This window comes from Oncorhynchus mykiss, chromosome 13 (assembly GCF_013265735.2).
Source record: "Oncorhynchus mykiss isolate Arlee chromosome 13, USDA_OmykA_1.1, whole genome shotgun sequence".
In the NCBI taxonomy this organism is placed as follows: Eukaryota; Metazoa; Chordata; class Actinopteri; order Salmoniformes; family Salmonidae; genus Oncorhynchus; species Oncorhynchus mykiss.
In genome coordinates, this window is record NC_048577.1 from 7,487,330 (window position 1) to 7,510,768 (window position 23,439).

Consider the following 23,439-nt stretch of genomic DNA (forward strand, 5'->3'; position numbering starts at 1 on the left):
GTAGAACCATGTATTACAGAGATGATGTAAATTAGTAGAGATTAGTATATTACACTGACATGTAGAACCATGTATAACAGAGATGATGTAAATTAGTAGAGATTAGTATATTACACTGACATGTAGAACCATGTATTACAGAGATGATGTAAATTAGTATATTACACTGACATGTAGAACCATGTATTACAGAGATTATGTAAATTAGTATATTACACTGACATGTAGAACCATGTATTACAGAGATTATGTAAATTAGTATATTACACTGACATGTAGAACCATGTATTAGAGAGATTATGTAAATTAGTAGAGATTAGTATATTACACTGACATGTAGAACCATGTATTAGAGAGATTATGTAAATTAGTATAAATTAGTATATTAAACTGACATGTAGAACCATGTATTACAGAGATGATGTAAATTAGTATAGATTAGTATATTACACTGACATGTAGAACCATGTATTAGAGAGATTATGTAAATTAGTATAAATTAGTATATTACACTGACATGTAGAACCATGTATTACAGAGATTATGTAAATTAGTATAGATTAGTATATTACACTGACATGTAGAACCATGTATTACAGAGATGATGTAAATTAGTAGAGATTAGTATATTACACTGACATGTAGAACCATGTATTACAGAGATGATGTAAATTAGTAGAGATTAGTATATTACACTGACATGTAGAACCATGTATTACAGAGATTATGTAAATTAGTATAGATTAGTATATTACACTGACATGTAGAACCATGTATTAGAGAGATTATGTAAATTAGTATAAATTAGTATATTAAACTGACATGTAGAACCATGTATTACAGAGATGATGTAAATTAGTATAGATTAGTATATTACACTGACTGTAGAACCATGTATTACAGAGATGGTGTAAATTAGTATAGATTAGTATATTACACTGACATGTAGAACCATGTATTACAGAGATGGTGTAAATTAGTATAGATTAGTATATTACACTGACATGTAGAACCATGTATTAGAGAGATTATGTAAATTAGTATAAATTAGTATATTACACTGACATGTAGAACCATGTATTACAGAGATTATGTAAATTAGTATAGATTAGTATATTACACTGACATGTAGAACCATGTATTACAGAGATGATGTAAATTAGTAGAGATTAGTATATTACACTGACATGTAGAACCATGTATTACAGAGATGATGTAAATTAGTAGAGATTAGTATATTACACTGACATGTAGAACCATGTATTACAGAGATTATGTAAATTAGTATAGATTAGTATATTACACTGACATGTAGAACCATGTATTAGAGAGATTATGTAAATTAGTATAAATTAGTATATTAAACTGACATGTAGAACCATGTATTACAGAGATGATGTAAATTAGTATAGATTAGTATATTACACTGACTGTAGAACCATGTATTACAGAGATGGTGTAAATTAGTATAGATTAGTATATTACACTGACATGTAGAACCATGTATTACAGAGATGGTGTAAATTAGTAGAGATTAGTATATTACACTGACATGTAGAACCATGTATTACAGAGATGATGTAAATTAGTAGAGATTAGTATATTACACTGACATGTAGAACCATGTATAACAGAGATGATGTAAATTAGTAGAGATTAGTATATTACACTGACATGTAGAACCATGTATTACAGAGATGATGTAAATTAGTATATTACACTGACATGTAGAACCATGTATTACAGAGATTATGTAAATTAGTATATTACACTGACATGTAGAACCATGTATTACAGAGATTATGTAAATTAGTATATTACACTGACATGTAGAACCATGTATTACAGAGATTATGTAAATTAGTATATTACACTGACATGTAGAACCATGTATTAGAGAGATTATGTAAATTAGTATAAATTAGTATATTAAACTGACATGTAGAACCATGTATTACAGATATTATGTAAATTAGTATAGATTTGTTTATTACACTGACTGTAGAACCATGTATTACAGAGATTATGTAAATTAGCAGAGATTAGTATAGTATACTGACATGTAGAACCATGTATTACAGAGATGATGTAAATTAGTAGAGATTAGTATATTACACTGACTGTAGAACCATGTATTACAGAGATGATGTAAATTAGTATAGATTAGTATATTATACTGACATGTAGAACCATGTATTACAGAGATGATGTAAATTAGTATAGATTAGTATATTACACTGACATGTAGAACCATGTATTACAGAGATTATGCAAATTAGCAGAGATTAGTATATTACACTGACTGTAGAACCATGTATTACAGAGATGGTGTAAATTAGTAGAGATTAGTATATTACACTGACTGTAGAACCATGTATTACAGAGATGATGTAAATTAGTATAGATTAGTATATTACACTGACATGTAGAACCATGTATTAGAGAGATGATGTAAATTAGTATAGATTAGTATATTACACTGACATGTAGAACCATGTATTAGAGAGATTATGTAAATTAGCAGAGATTAGTATATTATACTGACATGTAGAACCATGTATTACAGAGATGATGTAAATTAGTAGAGATCAGTATATTACACTGACTGTAGAACCATGTATTACAGAGATGATATCAATGACTTTCACTGTGATATATCAACACCCCATGTACTCACATCTGACAGTGAGAGTCTCTTCTGGAGAGAGGATTCTCTCTAAGCCTTCTACAGCACAGGAGTAGTTCCCTGCATCCTCACTGCTCACTGGGTCTAGGATCAGGCTGTTATAACTGCTGACTGGGTCTAGGATCAGGCTGTTATAACTGGTGACTGGGTCTAGGATCAGGCTGTTATAACTGGTGATTGGGTTGGTCAGACTTTGTCCGTTCTTGTACCAGATGTAGGTGGGGTTGAGACCGACTGTACATTGGGTTCTACATCTCAGTGTGACTCTCTCCCCCTCTGACACAGACGTAGGATCCATCTCCAACAGGATATCTAAGAGGAAACATCAGTCATATTTGACTCCAGACAGACTTGTCATGTGATTAGACTTGTCCTATTACAGTAATAACTGTAGGTGAAGTATTACCTGTGACAGTCAACATCACACCAGGAAGGCCAGAAAATCTCCCCTCGTTTGTTGTTATTAATCTGAATTTGTATTCAGCCGAGTCCTTCTCTGTCAGGTGTGTTATTGTCATGGTGTGGTGGTTCTCTGTGTTCCTATTGTACTCCACACGACCTGCATACTCTGGATATGACCTGAGATCTACAGGGTCTTTCTGTGTAAACCAGAATGAACCTTGTTCTATATAACAAGTGGGATGAGTGTAAGAGCAGGATATGTTCACTGTGGAGCCCTTCAAGACACAGATTCTTCTCTTGGTGTAAGTCACCCTCCAGCGGTTGTGACCCTGAACACCTGAAACATAAAGAGGCTCTCTGTTAATAGTTTTAACTTTTCATGTCTTGTTTCTTTAGGTGCAAAGTAAAGAAGTAAACTGTTCATTTCAAGTCGTTTCAGTATAAATCATAACCATTTGAGCTGTTGCTAGAGTGAAACACTGTGTTTGAATCAACACTTTTTCCCCCACTTACACACTGCAGGAGAGGGGAGATCCTCATGGCCTTTTACAGCACAGGAGTAACTATCACCATAGTTACTGGAGACTGGGTCTTTGTACTGGGGGGAGGTGCTCTCATCTAGACGTTGTCCGTTCTTGTACCAGATGTATGTGGGGTTACCAGTCAGAGTACAGGTGGTGCTACAGGTCAGTGTGTTGTAATATATCCTCTCCACCTTTAGATCTGAAGGGAGAGGTTATGAGACAATAATGGAGGAAGTCTGTCAGTCACCACCATTTCACTGTTCTCATAGAACATGTAATACATAACTTGACTTGTACTCTACTATTTATACAGTACCTGTGAGACTGAGAGTGACTCCATATGAATATATCCATTCTGAATCCTGGTTTGTTTTATAGAATAAGTAATATGTTGTTATGTCACTCTGTCTCAGGTCTGTGATTCTCAGGATGCAGTCCTTCTCTGTAGTTCCAGGGTACTCCACACGACCATCATAATTAGGGTCCCATCTCAGATCATAAGGGTTATCATTCAACCGTGTGTTATACCAGACCATCTCTGTGACTTGGGTCACACTGGGAATAGGACAGCGCATGTCCACTGATGACCCCTTTAAGGCACAGACACTACCCACAGTATTTTGTCCCAGAACACCTGAAACACAGTGTCACAGGACTCAACCTTGAGAGAACTTCATTTGTGACGTCAAGACTATAAAAAAACAGACGTTACAATACTACTTCCAAATGCATGTAAACATGTGCAGGATACTGTATGACCCATCTACTCAAATGTACATTCCCTTATATCATTTTAGTATTCATTTCAATATGCATCATGGAAGTAAAAAGCCTTCCAGTCAATTCAGAAAGTTAACCAAATTAGAATTCCACATTTTCTAAATGTTCCTAATTGAAAAGATTTGAAAATAATTGGAATTGTAATTTCAGTCTACTTCCTGAATTGAGATGGAATTGACCCCAACCCTGCTGGTGGTTGACAACATTCTCATACTGCTACTGCTGCTGATGTGCAGAAGTGTGAATGGAAACCACAGATAAACATCACTCAGTGAGGTGTGAAAGATAACTATTTAAAGGGAAGTGGAGACACCTAACAGAACACACCAGAATAACATTATGATTCTTATCCTTTTAGAAATGTCTGTAGATTGCTAAACAGAGCAACTAAAAGATAAGAATGAGACCATACCTGCTACAGACCAGAGAAAGACCACCAACACACTTCCTGCTGTTCTCAAGGACATTGTTGCATCTCCCACCCTGCAGTCTTAGAAACAAACAACAACTCACTCTATAGCTGGTGAATAACTCCACCTGATACATTGAAGTAGAAACTGTAAATGGGGTCCAGGGCCTCATTACTGAAAATGACCCAGGCTCATATTGTGTTGTGTTGTATTGTGCTATATGGTTGTCTATGTGAATACTGTCTGTCTGTAAGTCCATTGCACTATGTATGTATGTAATGTGTGTGATGTGTTGCATGTCTGTCGACCTCTGTCTATTTATTAAGATGACATCATGTGTGATGCAAAAACAATTTCGTAATGTATCCAATAGTCATCATCAACAACAACATAAACAACAACCACTTATTGAACAGATCTGTAGAACTGTAAACACATATTTCTATATTGATTGTTGTGAAGCTGTTTTATTCTCAGAACTCCAAATATAGGAGGATAAATGTTCAATCCTCTACGGTCCGTCAAGCTGTACAGCAACCTAAAGACTGACCACCAGGTTCAATGACAGCACCTATCCCCAAGCTGTGAGGCTAAACAGCCAGTGACTAAAGACTGACCACCAGGTTCAATGACAGCTCCTATCCTCAAGCTGTACAGCAGCCTAAAGACTGACCACCAGGTTCAATGATAGCACCTATCCTCAAGCACCTATCCCCAAGCTGTGAGGCTCAACAGCCAGTGACTAAAGACTGACCACCAGGGTCACGACTCCAACTGAAGGTGTCTCCCCTGCCTGTTCGGGCGGCGCTCAGCAGTCGTCGTCGCCGGTCTACTAGTCGCCACCCATCCCCTTTTCCTTTCTGTTTGTTTGGTCTTATTGGTTGCACCTGTCTCTTATTTTGTTTCTTGATTCAGTCTATTTAAGCCTGTTAGGCCCGACTATGTTTGTGCGGGATCCTCTGTTAGTTTGTGCATTTGTACTTTATTTTCTCCAGACTGTTTGGGTCTTGTGTTTGGGTCCTGTGTTTGGGTCCTGTGTTTGGGTCCTGTGTTTGGGTCCTGTGTTTGGGTCCTGTGTTTGGGCCCTGTGTTTGGGTCCTGCGTTTGGGTCCTGCGTTTGGGCCCTGCGTTTGGGCCCTGCGTTTGGGCCCTGCGTTTGGGTCCTGCGTTTGGGTCCTGCGTTTGGGTCCTGCGTTTGGGCCCTGCGTTTGGGCCCTGCGTTTGGGCCCTGCGTTTGGGTCCTGCGTTTGGGTCCTGCGTGTGGGCCCTGTGTGTGGGCCCTGTGTGTGGGCCCTGTGTGTGGGCCCTGTGTTTGGGCCCTGTGTTTGGGCCCTGTGTTTGGGCCCTGTGTTTGGGCAGGTCAGTTTTATGCTCCTAGTGTCTTGACCATTTGTACCGGACTAAAATCCGATTGTCCGAAGCCTCTGCTCTCTGACTCCAAACTCACTACTCCTAGATGACGTGACAACCAGGTTCAATGATAGTACCTATCCCCAAGCTGTGAGGATAAACAGCAATGACACACACACACACACACACACACACACAGACTTATGACTAAAAACAAATAACCCAAAACTATATTTAGAGATATTGTCAAGAGTACTTACAGAGTAGTAGTAGTGTGTGTGTGTAGTAGTGTGTGGGAACTGCTAGTAAGTGTAAGGACTGTGGTTGATACATATTTATGTAGTCAGGACACAAGTAGCTGATACAGAACAGTCCTTTCCTTCCTCTTTAAGTCATTAACATGCATGAAGACCAGACCAGTACATCAGAAAAGGGAGGTTACTGTATTAAAATGGGCCCTACATTTCTATAATGGACAAAATGTCCCCCAATTCCAGTTTTATTTATATACAAAACCATGTTAACAATATGTTGACTATTCTATGTGGAATGTTTATAATATCTTAGAATGTGTTGCCTTGTCCCTCTGAGTTCTACATGGAACAGGTCAAAGTTCCATTCACATTTGGTCAGTTCCATGATGTCATTCATTCTATTCTACAAACACATTCAATTTACTCTCCTCATCAGCTGCATCAAAGTGGTACTGAAGGTTCCAGTGTTCTAGACTAGAGTTCTCCCTACTGGCATCTCAACATTACTGCACCATCCTAATAATAATGACCTTAATACTGTTGGGCTAAAAACAACATTACAAACTGGAAAATAATCAGTCTATCCATATATAGTCTAATATAGCCTGTTATCCATATATAGACTAATGGAGTCTGTTATCCATATATAGTCTAATGTAACCTGTTATCCATATATAGTCTAATGTAGCCTGTTATCCATATATAGTCTAATGTAGCCTGTTATCCATATATATAGTCTAATGTAGCCTGTTATCCATATATAGTCTAATGTAGCCTGTTATCCATATATAGTCTAATGTAGCATGTTATCCATATATAGTCTAATATAGCCTGTTATCCATATATAGTCTAATGTAGCATGTTATCCATATATAGTCTAATGTAGCCTGTTATCCATATATAGTCTAATGTAGTCTGTTATCCATATATAGTCTAATGTAGCCTGTTATCCATATATAGTCTAATGTAGCCTGTTATCCATATATAGTCTAATGTAGCCTGTTATCATATATAGTCTAATGTAGCCTGTTATCCATATATAGTCTAATGTAGCCTGTTATCCATATATAGTCTAATGTAGCCTGTTATCCATATATAGTCTAATGTAGCCTGTTATCCATATATAGTCTAATGTAGCCTGTTATCCATATATAGTCTAATGTAGCCTGTTATCCATATATAGTCTAATGTAGCCTGTTATCCATATATAGTCTAATGTAGCCTGTTATCCATATATAGTCTAATGTAGCCTGTTATCCATATATAGTCTAATGTAGCCTGTTATCCATATATAGTCTAATGTAACCTGTTATCCATATATAGTCTAATGTAGCCTGTTATCCATATATAGTCTAATGTAGCCTGTTATCCATATATAGTCTAATGTAGCCTGTTATCCATATGTAGTCTAATGTACCAGTACTACTCCTAAACACAACCCACCACCACTGTGTCTCATGTTAATACTACTCCTAAACACAACCCACCATCACTGTGTCTCATGTTAATACTACTCCTATACACAACCCACCATCACTGTGTCTCATGTTAATACTACTCCTAAACACAACCCACCATCACTGTGTCTCATGTTAATACTACTCCTAAACACAACCCACCATCACTGTGTCTCATGTTAATACTACTCCTAAATACAACCCACCATCACTATGTCTCATGTTAGTACTACTCCTAAACACAACCCACCATCACTGTGTCTCATGTTAATACTACTCCTAAACACAACCCACCATCACTGTGTCTCATGTTAATACTACTCCTAACCACAACCCACCATCACTGTGTCTCATGTTAATACTACTCCTAAACACAACCCTCCATCACTGTGTCTCATGTTAATACTACTCCTAAACACAACCCACCATCACTGTGTCTCATGTTAATACTACTCCTAAACACAACCCACCACCACTGTGTCTCATGTTAATACTACTCCTAAACACAACCCACCATCACTGTGTCTCATGTTAATACTAGTCCTAAACACAACCCACCATCACTGTGTCTCATGTTAATACTACTCCTAAACACAACCCACCATCACTGTGTCTCATGTTAATACTACTCCTAAAGCTCGTAAGAACCATCCACTCAATCACTCTCACTCTTACTGTCACTCTGTTGCTCTCAGAGCTCTTAAAATAGCGTAAAGTCTTCATGTGAAACACCATTTACAATGTACTTCTCATCTTTTGTAGCATAGAATATAGCTCAGTATTTGTCAAGGGTGCCAATCATTTTGGTCGTGACTGTAAATCCACCAATCAGATTAATATGTCAAAATGCATTTTAACACACACGCACACGGACGCACATGCACACGCACACACATACACAGACACACCACACATGCACACACAGACACACGCACACGTACACACACACACACACACAGACACACACAGACACACCACACACACACACACACACACACACACACACACACACACACACACACACACACACACACACACACACACATCACACATCACACATCACACATCACACATCACACATCACACATCACACATGCACAGACACACACGCACACACAGTTATTTTTGACCCGGTTATACTTTGACAGTGAACATGACCCTATTGATTGGAGATCTGGGTGTTACTGGTAAACTCTACTGATCATGTTTTAAACATGTAAATGAATGAACTGATCTAAACTAAACACATGAAACCACAGTCCAGGGTCAGTATTCACAAAGTGTATCAGAGTAGGAGAGCTGATCTGGGATCAGTTTAGCCTTTTAGATCATAATTATATGGACCATCTGAGACACTTTATGAATACAGGCCCTGATGTAACAACCAATACACAGTTCAATATAAACCATCAAGTACAAAGATACAGGAAGTCATGTGATGTTTGGCTAAAAACATCAAAACTAAAACTATATTTCAAGATATCATCAAGAGTACTTACAGAGTGAAGTGAAGGGGAGAGGTCTTGAACAGTGAGTCAACTTACTGTCACTGCGTGGAAACAAGAAGTAGTCTACTGTAAGTGTTAGTAGAAGCAGGCGTAGCCTGTGTGAGTTCTGTGGTTGATTTTAAAGTAGCCTAGTCAGGGCAATAACATGCAGGAACAGCATGTCACATAAGCGATGTTACTGTATCTAAATAGAAAATGGTCTAAAGTCAATACTGTAGTTGCATTTCTTTATTTGAGGAGTGGACCTACATGTTTTACAAGAGGCAAAATGTGACCCATTCCCATCACTCCTCATCAGCTGGTACTGAAGGTTCCAGAACAGATGAAAGGGGAGTATCTTTGGTACCAGTGTTCTATCCTAGAGCTCTCCCTACTGACATCTCAACATTACTGCAGCTTCCAGGCTTCATATGTCCCTACTAGTCTGATGAAAATATCTAAAATAGAAGGTAGAACATTTCTTAAATATATATAGAATAAAACAGTCAAGTACGTAAAAATACTGTTATTGGGACTTATGTTGAACTGGCGTTTTAATTGAGCGAACAAGTGAGCTCAGCTAGCTTGTTAGCTACATGAAGCTGCTGTTATTCAGTGATAAACAAGCATTTTTGTGAATCACACAGCTACTCTGAATAAACTGGATTGTGAACAATATGATGCGCTGCCTCTGAATTACAGCAAGACCCCATAGTTAACTAGTGAGCTAGTTAGTTAGCTGACATTTAGCTATCAACATTAGCTAGCTAGAAACAACAGACAACAGTGAGCTGTCATTTGGCCAAGGCCAAGGCAAGCTGCTCTGAATGTCCACTGTGTTCTTGTGTGAAAGAGATGTGTTCATCTCACTGATCTTCAGAACAACGGACCCAAAGTGAACCCTGACATCCATATAGCTAAGTCTGTCTGTCTGTCTGTCTGTCTGTCTGTCTGTCTGGGATTATTGTGTCCCATTGTGTCTGACTGATGCGTGTTTTTTTTTTAATGACAATGAATAATCTTTCATGTAAATGTTTATTGCTGCTTCTTTATTGACATTTTATTGTGTGATATATATAGTTATTTTTTAACATTTTTTTATTTAAAGAAATCTATTATTTTCTTACATATAAACTACTGCTTTGCTGCTTAAGAGCGTGTCCTTAACCATTTCACACTTGACAAATACAATTAGATTTGATTTGTGTGTTTAGGTGCTGGTCATTGCTCCCTCTGACACTGGGTTTCTGAACCTCTAAAAGTCTAAGCCGTTGGGGGGGTTCTACTAGCTGACATATGGAATTGTTTTAAGGTGGTCATACCATGGATCATTTGGATATTTGATTTTAAATTTCAGTTCCCCTTTAGGGAAAAAAATATCCATAATTTTTTTGGGGGAAACAATACTGCAAAAGCAATTAACACTCCTTTACTTATAGCCCATATAAACACATTAAACATGTTCTGTTCAAGTCGTCTTCTTTCAGGTTTGTTGTGTTGGGGTCTTCTTGGTTCTTGGTTTGTTGTGTTGGGGTCCTCTTGGTTCAGGGTTTGTTGACTGTACTGTAGAGAACAGAGGAGTCCTCCTCAGCTGCTTGTGCTGCTGAAGAGAGAGAAACCGAAATGAAACAAAGACATCGTCCCAAATGGTGGCACCCTATAGGGCTCTGTCTAAAGTAGTGCACTAAGTAGAGAATAGGGTGCCATTTGGAACAGAAAACAGTTCATCAACACCATCATCACATCACTCCCTCATTTTAGACATGTCATAGTAACTGTCCTGAGATGTCCATTGTTGGGTTCATAGTTTGGGTTCATCGTGGTCTCAAAGGGTCAACTAAGGATGAAACTTTACCTGCTACAATGATCATCAGAGCTGCAGAGTTCATAGATGCAATTGTATTCTCAGCCTCACAGTAGTATTCTCCTCAAAGACAGATGTCCTTACCATATGGAGGCGTACTGGGAGGCTGAGGAGGTGTTGAGGCCTATAGGGTTGGTCTTCTGAGGAGAGTGAGGGGTTCTCTGCATCCAGCGGTCTAGGTACCTGATCACCAGCCTGGTGCTCTCCAGCTTCACCCCTTGGACAGGAGGACAAACAGCAGGCACCAATGTGTCGCAGGAAACACTGTTTAACTGACGACCGACGTCAGCTTGCAGGCGCCAGGCCACAAGGAGTTACTAGAGCATGATTAGACAAGGACATCCTGGCCGGCTAAACCCTCCCCTAACCCAGATGACCCTGGGCCAATTGTGCTCCGCCTCATAGGTATCCCGGTCAGAGCCGGCTGTTACAGTACGGGATCAAACCCGGGCCTGCAGTGCTGCCTTAGCACTAATTGTTGAATTTGTGATTTGTTCCAACTTGTTTTGTAATGTTTATGTCCAATGGCCAATGAGCACTGATACGTTTTATCTATAATTTCATATGACAAGGATTGATAAGGATTTGTCAGAAGATTGTCGACTTGATGCATGATGATGACTGCTTGTCTAGCTTGCCAGCTAAGATTTTGAAAGTTTGTCCAATCAGTCCAATCAAAGCTACGGTAGATTTAATGAGATTTGATGTAATTTTGTCGAAGCCAATGACCTTGAGCCTTGCTGGATGGGCATTTCTAATGTAATTCTATGGCAGCACCCAAGGGGATTGACATTTCCAGCTCTACCCGTAGATTTTGCGGTGACGTAGTGTCCCCATGAGTGACAGAACACTGAGCTATTCACAGCACAACTAGAGAACATTACCAACCCCTACGCTCCGTATTTTCCGCTGGCCCACCACCACCACAGAAGTCACTGAGCTAGGCTGAAACACCTGCATTTTGGAGCTGCAAAAAATGTTAACTCAATGCTTTATTTATTTATTAACTTTATTTGCAAACTGATATGTGTCACGTATTAATTTCAAAATATGCAAAACAAGCAACAGAAAAAGCTAACCATGGGGCTGAAAACAGATTTAGCTCTGCCTCAGCTGCCCTGAATGACGTGTCGCCACTGCATGTCTTTAGAAATGATAGACAAGTTGACTAACAAATAGCCTACCAAAATGTTGGAAATTATAATAATGGACTGATTACATTTATTTTAAAATAAAAAATATATCATGACACGGAACAATATTGTATTACGTAATATAAATTTAGTAATAACATCTGACAGCAATACAAAGTTAATCATCATTAAACACATCCGGAGAAACTTGGTCCAAGAGCTAAAAATATTAAAAAGCTGTTTTCAATATGATCCATATTAGTTGCTGAGGAAAGTAGGACTATTGATGTTATAAAACATCTGTATATGACAAAATCCCATAGAAAGATCAGAAATAAAACTAAAGATAGTAAACAGATTTACATCAAAATATAACACATCTCATTTATCATCAATATATTCCATTCCAAAATATATATTCCAGTATTTAGTGAAAAGTTAAAGTTCATGGTGTGTAAAAACTTCTAGATATGGCAGCAATAGAATAGAGGTGTAAGGCCTCATTTTGTATTGGAACCTTCAGTCCAGGTTGTGTGGTGATCATTTTCAGTCCAGGTTCAATGTTGGTGCTTCTCTTCAGTCCAGGTTCAATGTTGGTGGTTCTCTTCAGTCCAGGTTCAATGTTGGTGGTTCTCTTCAGTCTGGGATCTGTGGTGGTTCTCTTCAGTCCAGGATCTGTGGTGGTTCTCTTCAGTCTGGGATCTGTGGTGGTTCTCTTCAGTCCAGGATCTGTGGTGCCTCTCTTCAGTCCAGGATCTATGGTGCTTCTCTTCAGTCCAGGATCTGTGGTTGTTCTCTTCAGTCCAGGTTCTGTGGTGATACTCTTCAGTGGGAGATTCCCCTCACATTCTGAAAAAAGACATACTGAAGTAGCACTCCCACATTTTATACGCACACACGCACACGCACACGCACACACACACACACACACACACGCTTACTGCCAGGGTGTCATACTCTGGTGACCTGGTCTTCATGTTCAGAGGTGTGTACGTATCACTGTTAGGGTCAGGATGGACACTCTGTGGACAGAAAGAGAGAGAGCGAGAAAGAGAGAGTGGGAGAGAAGGAGAGGGAGGGAGAGAAGGAGAGGGAGGGAGAGAAGGAGATGGAGGGAGAGAGGAAATGCATGAGTTCTTTGAAACACCAGTCTTTCCATAATTTACTGTAAACATATTCAAGTACTGCATAAAACACACACTCATAAGCAAACCAAATTCATTAAAAGAGACTTACTATCAGAGTGTCATAGTCAGGGGACATGGTCCTCATGTTCAGAGCTGTGTACGTGTCACTGTTACAGTCAGGACGGACACTCTGTGGAGAGAGAGAGGTAACAATAAAAATAGTATGAAAATGGAGTTGTAACCCCCTGGGTGAACATTTAGTTTTTTGCCCAGCACGACACAGCTGAAACCCTGTTGCAACTAATAGAATCACCTGTGTGTCTGCTGTGGCATCACTTCCTCCTGTGGATCTCCTGTAAAGAGGGACAGAGTGAGTTCTGCTCTGTAAGTAAGTTGATATATTACAAATACATTTTAACAGGTTTTTTTTAACCTTTATTTAACTAGGCAAGTCAGTTAAGAACAAACTCTTATTTACAATGACGGCCTAGGAACAGTGGGTTAACTGGTCTAGGAACAGTGGGTTAACTGCCTTGTTCAGAGGAAGAACGACAGATTTGTATATTTTCATCTCAAAGACTCAATCTTGGTTGCAAGTTCAACACTCTAACCACTAAGTTACCTGCCGCGCCAGGTGGCCTAGTGGTTAAGGGCATTGGGCCTATACCTTAATGAGTTAATAACTAATCAGTGTGCTAAGGTGAAAGAATAATACAAATATCTATTTTCTGTCACACTCTGACCATGATTTGCGCTGTTTGTTTCTATATTTTGTTTGGTCAGGGTGTGATAGGAGTGGGCATTCTATGTTGTATGTCTAGTTGGTCTATTTCTATGTGTTTTGGCCTGATATGGTTCTCAGTCCGTGGCAGGTGTTTGTCGTTGTCTCTGATTGGGAACCATATTTAGGTAGCCTGTTTTGTATTGTGGTTTGTGGGTTATTGTCTATGTGATGTTTCATGTTAGCACAGTGTTTCTATAGCGGTCACGGTCGTCTTGTTAGTTTGTTTGTTTTGTTTAGTGTACTTCGTGTTTTGTCGTCCTTTCAGTAAAGTAAGCATTCACAGCACGCTGCGCTTTGGTCTCCTTACTACGACGATCGTGACAATTTTCACTCACCTGAACCACATGAATCCAGAGAAACAGAGGATGAGAATCAGAACAACCACTATGATTCCTACAGCTGCAGTCACAACTGATGTTTGTTTCCCTGTAAGATAATACAGATCATATGAGAACATGTTATTATGAAGTGAAAATGAATATACAGCAATACAGGACATTAATGTAATACTTGTATATAGAAGCCTATGTATGGTTATAAACCAAAGTGTAATGAGGCAAACTAGAAGAAGATACCTTGAAACATCATTTCTTATTGAACATCATTTTGTATTGAAGTTTTGTAACTTTACCTGCTACAATGATCATCAGAGCTGTAGAGTTCATAGATCCTCTTCCATTCTGGGCCTCACAGTAATATTCTCCTCTGTCCTCAGAGATGATGTTAGTGATGCTGTAACTCTGTCCTGATGCTTTTGGTGAGGTTACGTTCTTCTTGTACCAGGTGTATTTGTCCACAGGTGGGTTGGCATCACTGCTGCAGGTCAGAGTCACTGAACTGCCCTCCACTATTTCACCAGAGGGACTGACTGACACTGAGGTGTTCTTTGGGCCATCTGGTGTTGAAGATGACAGAACAAATAAGAACACATATACCATGTAAGGAAGCAAGAGATGATGTAAATTAGTATAGATTAGTAATTTACACTGACATGTAGAACCATGTATTACAGAGATGATGTAAATTAGTATATTACAATGACATGTAGAACCATGTATTACAGAGATGATGTAAATTAGTATAGATTAGTATATTACACTGACATGCAGAACCATGTATTACAGAGATGATGTAAATTAGTATAGATTAGTATATTACACTGAAATGTAGAACCATGTATTACAGAGATTATGTAAATTAGTATAGATTAGTATATTACACTGACATGTAGAACCATGTATTACAGAGATGATGTAAATTAGTAGAGATTAGTATATTACACTGACATGTAGAACCATGTATTACAGAGATGATGTACATTAGTATAGGTTAGTATATTACACTGACATGTAGAACCATGTATTACAGAGATGATGTAAATTAGTAGAGATTAGTATATTACACTGACATGCAGAACCATGTATTACAGAGATTATGTAAATTAGTAGAGATTAGTATATTACACTGACATGTAGAACCATGTATTACAGAGATTATGTAAATTAGTATAGATTAGTATATTACACTGACATGTAGAACCATATATTACAGAGATTATGTAAAATAGTATAGATTAGTATATTACACTGACATGTAGAACCATGTATTACAGAGATTATGTAAATTAGTAGAGATTAGTATATTACACTGACATGTAGAACCATGTATTACAGAGATTATGTAAAATAGTATAGATTAGTATATTACACTGACATGTAGAACCATGTATTACAGAGATTATGTAAATTAGTAGAGATTAGTATATTACACTGACATGTAGAACCATGTATTACAGAGATTATGTAAATTAGTAGAGATTAGTATATTACACTGACATGTAGAACCATGTATTACAGAGATTATGTAAATTAGTAGAGATTAGTATATTACACTGACATGTAGAACCATGTATTAGAGCGATGATGTAAATAAGTATAGATTAGTATATTACACTGACATGTAGAACCATGTATTACAGAGATTATGTAAATTAGTAGAGATTAGTATATTACACTGACATGTAGAACCATGTATTACAGAGATTATGTAAATTAGTAGAGATTAGTATATTACACTGACATGTAGAACCATGTATTAGAGCGATGATGTAAATAAGTATAGATTAGTATATTACACTGACATGTAGAACCATGTATTACAGAGATGATGTAAATTAGTATAGATTAGTATATTACACTGACATGTAGAACCATGTATTACAGAGATGATGTAAATTAGTATAGATTAGTATATTACACTGACATGTAGAACCATGTATTACAGAGATGATGTAAATTAGTATAGATTAGTATATTACACTGACATGTAGAACCATGTATTACAGAGATGATGTAAATTAGTAGAGATTAGTATATTACACTGACATGTAGAACCATGTATTGCAGAGATGATATCAATGACTTTCACTGTAGATATATCAACACCCCATGTACTCACATCTGACAGTGAGAGTCTCTTCTGGAGAGAGGATTCTCTCTAAGCCTTCTACAGCACAGGAGTAGTTCCCTGCATCCTCACTGCTGACTGGGTCTAGGATCAGGCTGTTATAACTGGTGACTGGGTTGGTCAGACTTTGTCCGTTCTTGTACCAGATGTAGGTGGGGTTGAGACCGACTGTACATTTGGTTCTACATCTCAGTGTGACTCTCTCCCCCTCTGACACAGACGTAGGATCCATCTCCAACAGGATATCTAAGAGGAAACATCAGTCATATTTGACTCCAGACTGGCTTGTCATGTGATTAGACTTGTCCTATTACAGTAATAACTGTAGGTGAAATATTACCTGTGACAGTCAACATCACACCAGGAAGGCCAGAAAATCTCCCCTCATCTGTTGTTATTAAGATGAATTTGTATTCAGCTGAGTCCTTCTCTGTCAGGTGTGTTATTGTCATGGTGTGGTGGTTCTCTGTGTTCCTATTGTACTCCACACGACCTGCATACTCTGGATATGACCTGACATCTACAGGGTCTTTCTGTGTAAACCAGAATGAACCTTGTTCTATATAACTAGTGGGATGAGTGTAAGAGCAGGATATGTCCACTGTGGAGCCCTTCAAGACACAGATTCTCCTCTTGGTGTAAGTCACCCTCCAGCAGTTGTAACCCTGAACACCTGAAAATACATGAAATAGTTTTGTTCAGATATACCTTGAAGTTTGCAAGTTGCCTTACTTTGTTAAAAAGAAAGGTTAGCTACAAATTATCCCAATAGAATCCAGACTCACACACTGCAGGAGAGCGGAGATCCTCATGGCCTTTAACAGCACAGGAGTAACTCTCTGTTTCAGAACTCCAGAGAGAGTGTTGTTGGGAAGAGAGCCAAGCAAGAGACTGTCCGTTCCTGTCCCAGATGTAGGTGGGGTTGTCAGTCAGAGTACAGGTGGTGCTACAGGTCAGTGTCCTCTTCCCTGCCTTTGTGTCAGGAGTCACCTTCACCTGCAGGTCTGAATGAGAGCATATAAAAACACACTTTCTGGTTTCCTTCTGTAGTTGACAAAATGACTCTACCAGACTTAAAGATAACACAGTCAAACCTGTGGGATATATGGCAGTGCAAGGCAGGTCCACGGATGGTATCAAGGAACAGATGCTTCTACTGGTGTAGGTCACACTCAAGCAGTTCAGAGAAGAAGTATCTGGAACAAATGATGAAGCACATGATGATGATGATGATCATGACAGTGATGGTGAAGAAGGTGATGGTATTAGCTTATTTGTATGATTCTCAGTATGACTAACATGTTAGATAGTAATGAGCTATAGTTACTTATAAATCAGTAATCTGAATTGACTGAAAATATCAAGTCTGTTTACCATAAGAGAGGAAATCTCTGGAGGTAAATTCTGGAGGTAACTCACCCACTGTGACTTCAGGAGAGCTAAGTTTGTCATGGCCTCTTAAGGCACAGGAGTAGCTGTCAGAACCTCCTCTACTGACTGAGTATTGATACTGGGGAGAGGAGTCAGAAAATAGATATTCTCCGTTCATGTACCAGATGTAGGTGGGGTTGGGGATTTCAGTCAGAGTACAGGTGGTGCTACATGTCAGTATAACCCATGATCCTTCTGTCACTGTGCCAGGAGTCACCTTCACCTGCAGGTCTGAATGAAGAGAGAATAACAACATGAAAGAACAAACCTCATCATTTCAACCTCCAACAACTAGACATAAAGTAGTGACAGTATATCATAATGTTCTGTAAGTGTAGTATTACCAGTATATCATAATGTAAGTGTAGTATTACCAGTATATCATAATGTTCTGTAAGTGTAGTATTACCAGTATATCATCATGTTCTGTAAGTGTAGTATTACCAGTATATCATAATGTAAGTGTAGTATTACCAGTATATCATAATGTTCTGTAAGTGTAGTATTACCAGTATATCATCATTTTCTGTAAGTGTAGTATTACCAGTATATCATAATGTTCTGTAAGTGTAGTATTACCAGTATATCATAATGTTCTGTAAGTGTAGTATTAACAGTATATCATAATGTTCTGTAAGTGTACTATTACCAGTATATCATAATGTTATGTAAGTGTAGTATTACCAGTATATCATAATGTTCTGTAAGTGTAGTATTAACAGTATATCATAATGTTCTGTAAGTGTAGTATTAACAGTATATCATAATGTTCTGTAAGTGTAGTATAACCAGTATATCATAATGTAAGTGTAATATTACCAGTATATCATAATGTTCTGTAAGTGTACTATTACCAGTATATCATAATGTAAGTGTAATATTAACAGTATATCATAATGTTCTGTAAGTGTAGTATTACCAGTATATCATAATGTTCTGTAAGTGTAGTATTACCAGTATATCATCATGTTCTGTAAGTGTAGTATTACCAGTATATCATAATGTTCTGTAAGTGTAGTATTACCAGTATATCATAATGTTCTGTAAGTGTAGTATTAACAGTATATCATAATGTTCTGTAAGTGTAGTATTACCAGTATATCATAATGTTCTGTAAGTGTAGTATTACCAGTATATCATAATGTTCTGTAAGTGTAGTATTACCAGTATATCATAATGTTCTGTAAGTGTAGTATTACCAGTATATCATAATGTTCTGTAAGTGTAGTATTACCAGTATATCATAATGTTCTGTAAGTGTAGTATTAACAGTATATCATAATGTTCTGTAAGTGTAGTATTACCAGTATATCATAATGTTCTGTCAGTGTAGTATTACCAGTATATCATAATGTTCTGTAGGTGTAGTATTACCAGTATATATCATAATGTTATGTAAGTGTAGTATTACCAGTATATCATAATGTTATGTAAGTGTAGTATTACCAGTATATCATAATGTTCTGTAAGTGTAGTATTACCAGTATATCATAATGTTATGTAAGTGTAGTATTACCAGTATATCATAATGTTCTGTAAGTGTAGTATTACCAGTATATCATAATGTTCTGTAAGTGTAGTATTAACAGTATATCATAATGTTCTGTAAGTGTAGTATAACCAGTATATCATAATGTAAGTGTAATATTACCAGTATATCATAATGTTCTGTAAGTGTACTATTACCAGTATATCATAATGTTCTGTAAGTGTAGTATTACCAGTATATCATAATGTAAGTGTAATATTACCAGTATATCATAATGTTCTGTAAGTGTAGTATTACCAGTATATCATAATGTTCTGTAGGTGTAGTATTACCAGTATATCATCATGTTCTGTAAGTGTAGTATTACCAGTATATCATAATGTTCTGTAAGTGTAGTATTACCAGTATATCATAATGTTCTGTAAGTGTAGTATTACCAGTATATCATAATGTTCTGTAGGTGTAGTATTACCAGTATATCATCATGTTCTGTAAGTGTAGTATTACCAGTATATCATAATGTTCTGTAAGTGTAGTATTACCAGTATATCATAATGTTCTGTAAGTGTAGTATTACCAGTATATCATAATGTTCTGTAAGTGTAGTATTACCAGTATATCATAATGTTCTGTAAGTGTAGTATTACCTGTGACAGTCAGAGTTGTTCCTGGGAAACTATGACCCCATTCAATGCTGTATGTTTTAAAAGTGAAGCGATACTCAGCTGAGTCCTCCTCTCTCAGATCTGTGATTCTCAGGATGAAGGGACCTTCAAATGTTCCAGTGTACTCCACACGACCTGCATACCCTGGGTCTGTGGTTAGGTCTTCAGGGGTCGACTTATCACTTCTAAACCAGAATGTTGATGTGATGTAATCATAACCAACATAAGTACAGGATATGTCCACTGTTGACCCCTTCAAGACACAGATTCTCCTCTTGGTGTAATTCACTCTGCTGCAGCTCTGACCCTGAACACCTGAAACACAGTGACATAACAAGAGGTCAACTAGATTGTATTCTCAGTTCTATCTAGAAATGCTAAAAGTTCTCAAGTTCTCATAGTGAAACCAACACACAGTATAATGTATTAAATGAACACTCACACACTGCAGGAGAGTGGAGATCCTCATGGCCTTTTACAGCACAGGAATAACTGGCATCATAGTCATTGGAGACTGAGTATTTGTACTGGGGCGAGGTACTCTCATCTCGATGTTGTCCGTTCTTGTACCAGATGTAGGTGGGGTGGTCAGTCAGAGTACAGGTGGTGCTACAGGTCAGTGTCTTCGACGTTGCCCACCATGTAGGAGTCACCTTCACCTGCAGGTCTGGAGTAGACAACATCAACCTGAATCACCTGTTGTCTAGTGTGGTCACACGATGCAATACATTTACCCTGTGATGTCGAAATGTTGGTGTTTTTTAAGCAACATATGACTGGGAGGTTATACATATGGAGTGTGACTCTCTTTGTTGTTACAGCTTCCAGTTTATTCTCCATTAGTCAGCACACTAAATCATTTTCTGTGCACCAGCTCATTATTTTTATTAGATGAATACAAATCAGACAATTTCCAGACCTAAAGGGACAATGAAGATTAAACAGAACATCAGACAATAGAATGTTACCTGTGACAGACAGAGTGACTCCAGGACTGCCAGTATATAGCATGTTACCTGTTACAGACAGAGTGACTCCAGGACTGCCAGGATATAGAATGTTACCTGTTACAGACAGAGTGACTCCAGGACTGCCAGTATATAGAATGTTAACTGTTACAGACAGAGTGACTCCAGGACTGCCAGTATATAGAATGTTACCTGTAACAGACAGAGTGACTCCAGGACTGCCAGTATATAGAATGTTACCTGTTACAGACAGAGTGACTCCAGGACTGCCAGTATATCGAATGTTACCTGTTACAGACAGAGTGACTCCAGGACTGCCAGTATATAGAATGTTAACTGTTACAGACAGAGTGACTCCAGGACTGCCAGTATATAGAATGTTACCTGTAACAGACAGAGTGACTCCAGGACTGCCAGTATATAGAATGTTACCTGTTACAGACAGAGTGACTCCAGGACTGCCAGTATATCGAATGTTACCTGTAACAGAGAGTGACTCCAGGACTGCCAGTATATAGAATGTTACCTGTTACAGACAGAGTGACTCCAGGACTGCCAGTATATCGAATGTTACCTGTAACAGAGAGTGACTCCAGGACTGCCAGTATATAGAATGTTACCTGTGACAGACAGAGTGACTCTAGGACTGCCAGTATATAGAATGTTACCTGTTACAGACAGAGTGACTCCAGGACTGCCAGTATATAGAATGTTACCTGTTACAGACAGAGTGACTCCAGGACTGCCAGTATATAGAATGTTACCTGTTACAGACAGAGTGACTCCAGGACTGCCAGGATATAGAATGTTACCTGTTACAGACAGAGTGACTCCAGGACTGCCAGTATATAGAATGTTAACTGTTACAGACAGAGTGACTCCAGGACTGCCAGTATATAGAATGTTACCTGTAACAGACAGAGTGACTCCAGGACTGCCAGTATATAGAATGTTACCTGTTACAGACAGAGTGACTCCAGGACTGCCAGTATATCGAATGTTACCTGTAACAGAGAGTGACTCCAGGACTGCCAGTATATAGAATGTTACCTGTGACAGACAGAGTGACTCTAGGACTGCCAGTATATAGAATGTTACCTGTTACAGACAGAGTGACTCCAGGACTGCCAGTATATAGAATGTTACCTGTTACAGACAGAGTGACTCCAGGACTAACAGGATATAGAATGTTACCTGTTACAGACAAAGTGACTCCAGGACTGCCAGTATATAGAATGTTACCTGTTAAAGACAGAGTGACTCCAGGACTGCCAGTATATAGAATGTTACCTGTTAAAGACAGAGTGACTCCAGGACTGCCAGTATATAGAATGTTACCTGTAACAGAGAGTGACTCCAGGACTGCCAGTATATAGAATGTTACCTGTAACAGACAGAGAGACTCCAGGACTGCCAGTATATAGAATGTTACCTGTAACAGACAGAGAGACTCCAGGACTGCCAGTATATAGAATGTTACCTGTAACAGACAGAGTGACTCCAGGACTGCCAGTATATAGAATGTTACCTGTAACAGACAGAGAGACTCCAGGACTGCCAGTATATAGAATGTTACCTGTTACAGACAGAGTGACTCCAGGACTGCCAGTATATAGAATGTTACCTGTAACAGACAGAGTGACTCCAGGACTGCCAGTATATAGAATGTTACCTGTAACAGACAGAGTGACTCCAGGACTGCCAGTATATAGAATGTTACCTGTAACAGACAGAGTGACTCCAGGACTGCCAGTATATAGAATGTTACCTGTTACAGACAGAGTGACTCCAGGACTGCCAGTATATAGAATGTTACCTGTTACAGACAGAGTGACTCCAGGACTGCCAGTATATAGAATGTTACCTGTAACAGAGAGTGACTCCAGGACTGCCAGTATATAGAATGTTACCTGTAACAGACAGAGTGACTCCAGGACTGCCAGTATATAGAATGTTACCTGTTACAGACAGAGTGACTCCAGGACTGCCAGTATATAGAATGTTACCTGTAACAGAGAGTGACTCCAGGACTGCCAGTATATAGAATGTTACCTGTTACAGACAGAGAGACTCCAGGACTGCCAGTATATAGAATGTTACCTGTAACAGACAGAGTGACTCCAGGACTGCCAGTATATAGAATGTTACCTGTTACAGACAGA

General features: G+C 38.3%; 2 protein-coding genes across 2 annotated transcripts in view; both read right to left on the reverse strand.

Moving 5' to 3' along the window:
* Positions 1-9,451, reverse strand: part of LOC118938174 — a 53,164-nt gene extending 43,713 nt beyond the window's left edge. Inside the window, exons 1-2 of the mRNA XM_036940074.1 lie at positions 9,363-9,451; positions 4,805-4,882 (exon numbers count right to left, since the gene is read on the reverse strand). Coding sequence (XP_036795969.1) covers positions 4,805-4,859 — 55 coding nt within the window. The 5' untranslated portion in view covers positions 4,860-4,882; positions 9,363-9,451. The remainder of the gene's footprint in view (positions 1-4,804; positions 4,883-9,362) is intronic.
* Positions 9,452-13,038: 3,587 nt separating this feature from the next.
* The window catches only part of LOC110493310 (hemicentin-1), a 34,265-nt gene continuing 23,864 nt past the window's right edge, over positions 13,039-23,439 (reverse strand). Inside the window, exons 2-13 of the mRNA XM_036940081.1 lie at positions 20,292-20,624; positions 18,144-18,386; positions 17,819-17,920; positions 17,510-17,728; positions 17,065-17,397; positions 16,716-16,970; positions 14,890-15,153; positions 14,594-14,684; positions 13,788-13,827; positions 13,584-13,664; positions 13,289-13,369; positions 13,039-13,196 (exon numbers count right to left, since the gene is read on the reverse strand). Of these exons, the coding sequence (XP_036795976.1) occupies positions 13,173-13,196; positions 13,289-13,369; positions 13,584-13,664; positions 13,788-13,827; positions 14,594-14,684; positions 14,890-15,153; positions 16,716-16,970; positions 17,065-17,397; positions 17,510-17,728; positions 17,819-17,920; positions 18,144-18,273 (1,620 nt within the window). The 5' untranslated portion in view covers positions 18,274-18,386; positions 20,292-20,624 and the 3' untranslated portion in view covers positions 13,039-13,172. The remainder of the gene's footprint in view (positions 13,197-13,288; positions 13,370-13,583; positions 13,665-13,787; positions 13,828-14,593; positions 14,685-14,889; positions 15,154-16,715; positions 16,971-17,064; positions 17,398-17,509; positions 17,729-17,818; positions 17,921-18,143; positions 18,387-20,291; positions 20,625-23,439) is intronic.